Raw genomic sequence first — 9163 nt, 5'->3', positions numbered from 1 at the left:
GCCAGGCAGAGTCATCCCAACTGGACCGGACAGCCTGGCCCCGCAGCTGCCTTGAGCTGGGGAAGATGGAGGTGGTACCCATTGCCTGTTCAGCACCAGCCAAAGCCCAGAGGAAGACAGAAAAGCTGCCATGACATAGGAGACCTGGCACTCGGAGTGCTGGGGATAGAGGAGCGGGTCTGCGCTTATCATGAGAAGGATCCAGGACCCACGTGAAGGCCCCAGGCACCCAGGCTGAGCTCAGGAGCTGGCAGTGCCTTTGCTGTATCTCTGACAACAGGAACAGCTCAGCCCTGGGGCTTAGCAAGGGTTATGCACGCAGGGCTCCTGCACAGAGTGAAGAGCTGGAGTGGTGCTGGGTGAGCTGCAGCAGCCCCAGGCACAGCAGGCACCTGCCTCCTGCCAAGCAGGTCCAACACCCTCCACAGCTCCTTGTGCATGGTCTTCTCTTGTGCTGCAAGGGGCAAAGGTGCAGCTGTGGTCTTGGCTGTGCACTGGCACTGGGAACAGAGGGCAGGAGGGTTTGGAGGGGGACAGCAGCTGCATCCCCACCAGAGCAGGGTGGCTGGGTGAGCACCACGTCTCAGACCCTGTAGGATGGCAGCAGAAGGGAGATGCTGCAAACCCAGCCCCCCAGCCCCGCTGCCTGGCACGGCCAGCCTGCAGCCCCTGCCAGGGAGCAGGCAGCCGGTGCCCAGCCCCAGCCCCAGCCCCGGCTCTGCGCTGGCACCCAGGATTTCTTACAACTAACACTGCCACCTCCCGGCTGTGACAAACCCCGCTCCTTCACAGTGACACCCTCCTGCAGCCTGCCGGACCCCTATGCCAGGCCAAGGCTCAAAGCATCCCCTTGCCCAGGTGACAGCCTTGCAGTTTGAAATAGGAAGAGCTTGTTCAGGATGCTCCCAAATCCAGATGCATAGATCACGTACGTCACACACCAGTGCCTGTGTGCCCAGAGGCCAAGCTGCTTTTATTGGGCTGCCAAGTGTGCTAGACGGCGCTCCAGCTGCTCGCTAGGTCTGGGTCACTGTATGTGGGACCTGCGGCAGCCACTGGAGCAAGGAGAGGAGGTGGATTCAGTACCTGTGTCCTACCGCTGTCGGCAGGGGCTCACACCACCTCAGTGCCCAGCTGTCAGTCCTTCCTCAGCTACATTTCAAAGCGGATTCCACTCCTCTCCCAGCCAGTACAGACTGGGGGCAGGGGGAACAGCCACAGAGGTTGGCCATGTGCTCTCTGTAGCATAGGGAGGCTCTTCTTGGATGATGTGGCCAGCCACAAAGAGATCTCATGAAATCTGCTGTGGAGTTGGCAGAGGATTCAAACTGGAGCTGAGGATATGATCAGGACATACCTCCTCAGAGGCAGCCAGCATGCTGGTTATGGTGTGGAGGATCAGAGTTGCTCTGGACATCACAGGGATGGGATGAAGAGTGGAGACAGTTGATGTGTTTGAAGAGGTCAAGCAGCACAGTGCACAGCAGTTACGCTCTTGAGGGTGGGGGTGCTGGATTGATGATTCTGAAGAAGAAGAGATTGCTTTTGGGGTGGGGAGAGTGCTGCCTGCTTCCAGCTCCCCACAGGCAACCATCCCTCCCTGAGGAATCGCAGGAAACAGCCATCACCTATCTAGACAAGACTCCTGCAGCTCTGGTTCAAACAACTCTTCCCCATCCTCCCTCAGTCCCACCTCCCTGCACATCTCCCCAGGCTGAGGCAAATCCTCATGCTTTGCCCTCAGCCCCAAACCTATGCCCCCACCAATGGCTACTGCCTCAACCTAACTAGATCCCACATCATTTTGGACTGTGAAAGCTTTGCCCCCTGCTGCTGTCAGAGCCTGTGCTGCCTGCTCCTTGACCCTTTTCCCCCAGGAGACCCTCTTTGTGCTGGGCTCTCCAGTGCCTCGGATCAGCCTCTTCTTCCAGCTGTTCACTCATAGGGCCCTGCCCCAGAGCTGTGTGAGGGTCTTGGGTGTTGTTACCACCTCTGCTCTGTGACTCGGGACAAACCAAGAAGGGGCCGAGGCTTTGCGACTGGATTCCCCCTTTTGCACAAGCAGCCTTGGCATTGATAGGCAGGGATCCAGCTAATCCACGTGGTCTAGAAAATGGGCTGTACTTCAGCCGGACATACTAAGGACAGGTCCTGTCCCTGGCCACAACACAGATAGGCTCTGCTACCTTCAGGAAGGGCTGGGGGGTAGAGCAATGACCCTGGGCCGGGCTGTCAGCACCACCTCCCCACGGCTGGCTTCGATCAGGATATTCTGCAGTGTGTTTTCCAGCACCAACTCCACAAGGGTCTCAAAGGCCGCCTGCCTGGAGGGGCAAAAGTACAGGCAGAGAACAGCTATCAGCAAGCAGATAAGGCAGGCTGCTTGCTGTGACTCCCCCAGGACACATCAGGCACAGCAATGGAGCACACACTTTTTCCTACACACTGAGGCCAATGAACCAAAAGACTTGAGCAATGGGGTGCTGACCCTTCTCCCAGAACTGCCACCAGCTTGTATCAGGCCCTGACCTCTGACAGAGCTGAGTGACTCTGGTTTTACTGGTTTCTCTTTCCAAGCTGTGCTGTAGCTAGTATTTGTGTACATGCTTGTGGCCTGCAGAAGTGTGCAAGGGAGCAGCCATAGCACATGCAAGGTGATGAAATAACTTCAGTGAAAATAAAAGGTAAGGTAAACACACATCACACTCCAATGTCTAATACAGCCAGGACTGTCCAAGCACAAAGCAGACTTCACTCACTAGCCGCATCCTGGCACTGCCCATGGCTCAACTTCAAGACACAGCAAACCTGCACTCTTCACAAATCACGCTCGGGAGAGGGTGGCTAGGTGGGCTAGCATTGATTTCCACTCAGAGCACACAGAACACCCCAGCAGAAATGCCACAGGGCTGAAGGACAGATGGGTTTCTGGCCAGGCAGTGTGCTACCATGGCTCTCCTGCCTGTACAGCTCTTGCCTTTTGTGTGAGCATTTCCTCACCGGCTCAGCATCTCCTTCTGCTCTCTCAGCTGGTGAAAAATCTCCCAGGACTCCAGCAAATCTTTGTTGGGAGAGGTTTCCTGCCTCATTTCTTTCCTCTCTCCATCCTTCTCAGGGCAAAGATCTTGTGAAGCAGAGATGCTGGAAGGGACCGTGGAGCATTGTCTCCTGTCCTGGAGCTCTGCTGATTCTGCACACCGGAACTGGGAGAAATATGGAATGGGTTCATTGAGGATTCTTCTCACTGCATCATGGAACTGGGTGTCTTCCAAGAGGCCTCTGGGAAGCGGAAAATAAGGGATGAGTCCCAGCAAATCAGATATCTGTATGATTGCAGAGGATCATTACCAGACAGTACAAATCAGAGGAAAACCCCAACTGATATCAATGTTTAGTCTGTCCCTTCTTGATTTCTGGGCCTAAGAGAGGCAGCAAGATGGCTTAAACTAAGGAAAATACCTTTGCCTCCCCAGCACTAGTTCTTTACATTTCTGCAGCTGGCAGACAAAATAGGTGAATCCCAATGCAGCCTGTTCCCAAGATCATGGCAGGCAGTGTCCTGGTTCCTGGGCAGTGACACTCTTTAGTATGCAGAGATGGGACCAGCCCCTAGCTGAGGAGCAAGACCCTGCCTTTGGCTGTCACACCAGGACTCCTGAGCTTCTAGTCCCCAGGGCAGCCTCCGGAAGGCTGGATCCCCCATTCTGGTGCAGCAGGAGTGCACAAACTTCTTGGAATTAGCAGAAGGCTGGCCATGCTGCACACACTCCCCTAGAGGACAGGGGCTCCAAACTGGGTAAGGGTAAAGGGGCACGCACCTGATCACACCTGTAAGCATGTCACTCACTGTCTGCCACTCCTGTTTGGAAGCAGCAGCCAGGGACAGCCATGTGGCCTCCATGTCCATCTTGTCTCTGTCCCTACTCCCATCCACCTTGCTCTCCAAGGGCTGGTCGCTGAAGGGGCTGGGAAAGAAGGAGTTGTTCCATCAGTGGCAGCACTACTCAACCAAACTACCAAAGACCTGCATCATCCTGGCCGAGCAGCAGCACTGCAAGCAAGCAGGGAGCAAGGCAGGGGACCAGAGGAAGGAGAGTGGGAAGTGCTGCATTTCTGACAGCAGCAGGGACACTGTCATAAGAGAGGAGCACTGAGTTCTGGCAGTATCTCCCTTTTGAGAGAAACAGGTCACGTCAGCTAATGCTGGGGAAAGCAAGGCACTTCTGGCCTACTACTGAGGCACTGGAGAGGAGCAGAGCAGAGCTCCAAGTTCAGTGTGTATCGCAGCATGGGCAGCCCTGGCTCAGATGAAGATGCCAATCCAAAAAGACGGATCTCTTACCGGGACAAGAAGTATTTAGGGGACTCTGAGGTAAAGTTACTGAAGAAGTCCTCAGTAGAGTAGGACCTAGCTGTCACACCAAGGTGTAAGAGGGTGGGCTTGGGAGGTTCTGGTTTGACCCACACCCGGCTGGCTTCTTTTTCCAACAGCAGCCTCCTCTGACAATGTCCAGCTGGCAGATTTGGCGTAGGGTGGTTTTTAATAGGGGGTAATATCTGTTGGAGAGAAAGAAATGGCAGGTACTTAGTTGCTCCTTTGGCTGCAGGTAGGCTGGTGTAGGTGTGAGCACAGGCATGAGAACTGGAAAGCCCAGCAGCCAGAGCCTCCAGGTCCTGGAGTGAGGACCACATCAGAATGATCTTGGCACTGCAGTACTGCTGTCAGGCACAAGCAACCATGCTGGAAATGAGGTCTGCTCCCTCCTCACTGCCTAGTGTGCCAGCCCCAAGTGTCAGCAGGGCTTCAGGGTCTCCCCAAGACATTCAGGGCTGATGTACTCCAGTCCATCCCTGTAGAACTCCAGGAGATCATCTCTGCTCTTTCGAGCACACCAGGAGTGCTGTGGAGGAAGTTATGTGCAGGAATGCATGTGGAAATTGTCTTCCAAGCCTGGAAGGAAACCAGAAACTGAGTCCAACCACACTACATGGGCACGTTTGGGGCTGCAGTACCAGCAGCCAGTTTGGGGGACACTTCTTAGGGCAGGAGTAGTTCAGAAGCCTGGCCCAGAAGGAGACCACCCAGCTCTGGAGAAGCCCTCAGACATCACAGGACCTCAATGACCTCTGAAACAGAGTTGTCCAGCCCCTGGGAATGAGGCCAGAGGCCTTCACCGTTCCTGAGACAGACACAGCAGGTGACTGCAGTCTCCGAATTATCACTAGGAGCTAAAACCCTAGAGGACTAAACAAAACTGTTTTTACTTTTCCCCAGCCTCCTTATGTTCATCCCTTGACCTTCATTACTGATAACACCTAACAGCACAGGGCAGACAGTCCAAGCTGATACCTTCGCCCAGGACAGCACAGGGCACTCTGTGGGGTCTCACGAGCACTGCTACAGCCTTACTATGGTGGCAGTCCTAAGGTAAAAAGCTGTGTCTCCTAGCTGAGTCGCAGCTTCCCTTAACCCTTCCACATCTTACGTTAGCTGGTCCTCCACAAGCCCTGTCATTCCCACAGCACATCCTGCTGATGGCTGTAGATGCAGAGTGGCTCCGCCTTTGGGCCCAGGCTGTTCTGCAGAGCATTTGCTGGGACCTTGTCTCATATCTTGCCACTACTGCTGGAAAAGCTGTCTTTTCCAGCAGTGCACAGAGTTGCGCAAGCTTGAGGGGAAACAGAGATGAACCAGGCAAACTGAGCTTTAAAATTTTCTGCATATTTAAATCAAGGCAGTTCCTACCTGCAGCTTCTCCAGAGGCACAGAACACAGCTCTTTTAGCAGTGAGGACAAAGTCTGTATCATGTCACACCAAGGTCCTACTGCTTTCTGTTGTGGCACACATTCCTTCATGGCCCCAGCATGAAATCAGTCCAGGTACCGACTGCCCTGCCTGTGCCCATCTTTTCTGCTTATTCAAAACCTTTCCCTCTTTCTCCAGTCATGGCTGCACATTTGGTTCCAATTTCACTTCCCTTTCACCTCAGCTGGAAAGTTACTGCCCACAGGACACAGCCAGACAGTCTGATTCTTCTGGCTCCTCCAAACAGTCTGCCTCCCAAAGCCTTGAAGCTACAAATCTGGCTGTGCTCTCTGTGCAGGCTCCCACGCTGTGATATCCAGCATCTGCCTCTTCTCTAAAGCAGTCGGTTTGATTCTACTACGGGTGAGAGGCCTGACTTACCTTGTATTTCCTGATCACAGCTGAGGATTCAGGAAGATTTTCAGAATCTGATGACCTCTGAAAAGAAAAAGAGAGAAAGAAAGAAAGAAAAAAAAAAAGAGAAGGAAGAGAAACTGCTATATAGGAGAGGTATGGAGCAGAACAAGACTCCAAGATTCTAGGACTTTGTTTTATTTTGTCCCAGCTAAGAGTCAATGATATCCTCCCATTCTTCACTTGGGCTACATTCTCACTGGTAGTTACAGATTTCTCCAGTGTTTACTCATGGTTAAAAATCCAACCGTCAGCTTCCAGAGCCACTGGCTTTGTTTTTCCTAAGACTTCTCACACACTTCTAAATTTCAAATGATCATTAGCAATTTCAGAGTTTGTAAGGTGATTCTTGGCTAGAAACCAAGATCTCATTTTCCACTATCCACAGACCAACCATGAGATCTTGAGTAGATCAGAGCCTCATATCCTTTTGCCAACTTGCCTAGATTTTCTTAAAGAATGTTTCTTGTTGACACTGGTTGCTGTTTCTGAACTGAGCTAAGTTGGTGTGAAGTTCTGGAAGCACTTACCCCTGCATGTGACTTTGGCTTCTTCTTAGTTCCAAGGTCCTTCTCTGTGATGGTGAATTCCACAGCCTGCCGTTCTTTCTCCTTTTCCCACTCCTGCAGGTCCCTCTCATACTGAACCAGGGACTCCTGGATGTATACCTATGAAGCAAACCATGACTGGAGAGAGCAGAGCTACAAAGGAGCTGCACATAACACAGTTTCTGGCTAGAGTCCACACCTGTCACTAATTCCTCCCTCCCAGAAGGTCCCAGCCAGAAGCCCACTCCCTTTCTGTGTATCCCAGTGGCAGGCAGGGGAGAGGACAGTGCTATTATGAGACTACTTGGCAAGAGAAGACACAGTCTCTTGCCAAAGGACACCTGGAAAATGGCCAGAGGGGCACTACTGCAAGTCTATGCCCCCACTAATACTGCAGAAGCAAGACTTGCTTTTTACATATATTTAAGTCTCTGACATCCACTGAAAGCCACTCCCATTCAAACGGTGATTTCTAATAGCTGAGATCAACTCAAAGCCATGTGTTGCACAATTGCACCTCATCCAGTGAGCCACAGAGAGAGAGACACTTAAAACATCAGGAGAGATGAAGCTTAGTATCTTTAAGAATGAGAAGTGCTGGCCAGCATCATGGAACAAAGAAGGATTTCTTCAACAGGAAGCAGCAGGCAGCTGACTTCTGGGGCTAGTCATTTGGGAACTGCAGTGACATGCCCAAGTGGTGGTGATACACAGGTACTTCTTGGGTCTCACCTCACACACCAGATCTGTGCTGCAGAAGGAAGCACTCCATGAAGGTTGCAGCGTGATGAAGCAGGGGATGCTCTCTCCAGGCTGCACAACCCCTGACTCTGGAGCAATCTGCAACACCTGGGGGGGAAAACCCCCCAAAAAAACAAAAAGCCAAGCCATAGAGGAGCTGTTTCGCTGTCCTAGGACCTTCCTATGTACCTTCTTTTTGCAGTAAACACAGGACTGTAGGATTCTCCCCCCTCCTCTTCTCAAAGGTATGTGGCATGAGAGAGAAGAAGCTGATACATTCAAAGAACAACTGTGGACTTTGCTGGTAGACAGGGTCCTGATGTTCATTATTGCATCCTGTAGTTCCAGGATGTGATAATGTATCCTCACTGAAGTCTTCACATTCCCCTTCTGTATTTCTGTCTCCCCACCCCATCCTAATCCTTGCCTTCACTTTTCTCTGCCCTTTCCAGTCTCTAGCTAGTACAAAAGCCAATTCCCTAGGATCGTTTCTGAGTGTCTGGTTAAAAAGGAGTTGTAAGGTCTTTTCGTGGCACAACAGAGATGGGCAAGAAGGCTGTAGAGGAAAGAGAAGGACTCACCCTTTTGTCTTTACAAGTGTTTATTCGCCAGGCAAACACAACAGCCTTGCTTTCAGAGATATTGTTGAGAAAGACAAGTCTACTGGCTTTGGTGGAGTTGGGGATATTTCCAAAGCAAATCATGTGGTGTGACAAGGTGGCTGCCTGCAGGAAGAAAGGTGAAACCAGGAGGAACAGCAGGGAAGGAAGACAGGATGTCGTCGCTGGGGAAGGACAGTCACACAGCTATCTTTAATTGATTCAGCAATTCATAGATAATATTTGCAGTTACCTTTATCATAAGAACTTGAAGGAGTGTTACATTTCTCTCATTTTTGCTCTGTTTACAATGACTCTTTACAGCAAGAGGACAACCCTGTTCCAGTGGGATTGAGTGAGCAGTGAATAGAACATAATGCTGGTGCTGAGCAGGAGAGGATCTCAGGAGCACGGAGGACCAATAGCACTCAGATTCTCCCTGCAGTACTTGCAATTCAGGCCTTTTCCTACTTCAGCTGGCAAACATGTGAGCAGTTGCTTGTGCAAAATCCTCATCAATCTGAATGCAAGTTAGGGAAACTGCTCCCTACTGCACCTTGCTACTAGTATGCTACTAGTCTGTCCATTCTCCAGGCACAGTGCAAATTCTAATTAATTACACTGATCATCAGAGATGCTAATGACTTTTGGTTACAGACAACAGAGCCTTGTGGAATGGTATCTTTGTTGGCAGCCTGAGACAGGTTTTTAATCATCTTTGCTGTGTCCAGGAATGCAATTGCCCTGCTGGAAGCTAAAGAGCATATGTAGCTGTGGCTGGGCTCCAAGCTATGCATGCTAATGTCACACAGGATGAATCTTTTACCTGCCTGGAGTATGCCTTTGCTGATGTTGTTTAATGCTGATTCAGTACACTGGGATCTGTGGGTGGGTTTAACAACAGATTGTCCAGGCTGGCAGGCCAGCTCTAGCCAGGCCAAACAAGTTCCTGCTGAGCCAGCGACAGGTCAAACAAGTACGTGTCTTGGGATGTCCCTGATTTAGTGACCATCCTGCAGTCTGTGTTCAGGTTATGAATCATCTGCATTTGGCT

General features: G+C 51.4%; 1 protein-coding gene across 2 annotated transcripts in view; it reads right to left on the bottom strand.

Annotated features, from left to right (window-relative positions):
- Window positions 1-944: 944 nt before the first annotated feature.
- Window positions 945-9163, bottom strand: part of CFAP65 (cilia and flagella associated protein 65) — a 33640-nt gene continuing 25421 nt past the window's right edge. The window contains exons 24-32 of one of the 2 annotated variants that reach the window (XM_027782342.2): window positions 8092-8235; window positions 7502-7618; window positions 6752-6889; window positions 6189-6245; window positions 4343-4557; window positions 3819-3965; window positions 3001-3279; window positions 2187-2324; window positions 945-1524 (exon numbers count right to left, since the gene is read on the bottom strand). In XM_027782342.2, coding sequence (XP_027638143.2) covers window positions 2189-2324; window positions 3001-3279; window positions 3819-3965; window positions 4343-4557; window positions 6189-6245; window positions 6752-6889; window positions 7502-7618; window positions 8092-8235 — 1233 coding nt within the window. In that variant the 3' untranslated portion in view covers window positions 945-1524; window positions 2187-2188. Of the gene's footprint in view, window positions 1525-2186; window positions 2325-3000; window positions 3280-3818; window positions 3966-4342; window positions 4558-6188; window positions 6246-6751; window positions 6890-7501; window positions 7619-8091; window positions 8236-9163 lie in introns of those variants that run through there. The other variant, XR_008748426.1, reaches the window with a different exon arrangement.

Source organism: Falco peregrinus, chromosome 8, assembly GCF_023634155.1.
Source record: "Falco peregrinus isolate bFalPer1 chromosome 8, bFalPer1.pri, whole genome shotgun sequence".
Taxonomy (NCBI): domain Eukaryota; kingdom Metazoa; phylum Chordata; class Aves; order Falconiformes; family Falconidae; genus Falco; species Falco peregrinus.
The sequence above is the reverse complement of the archived record's forward strand: the minus strand, read 5'-3'. Positions and strand labels throughout refer to the sequence as shown.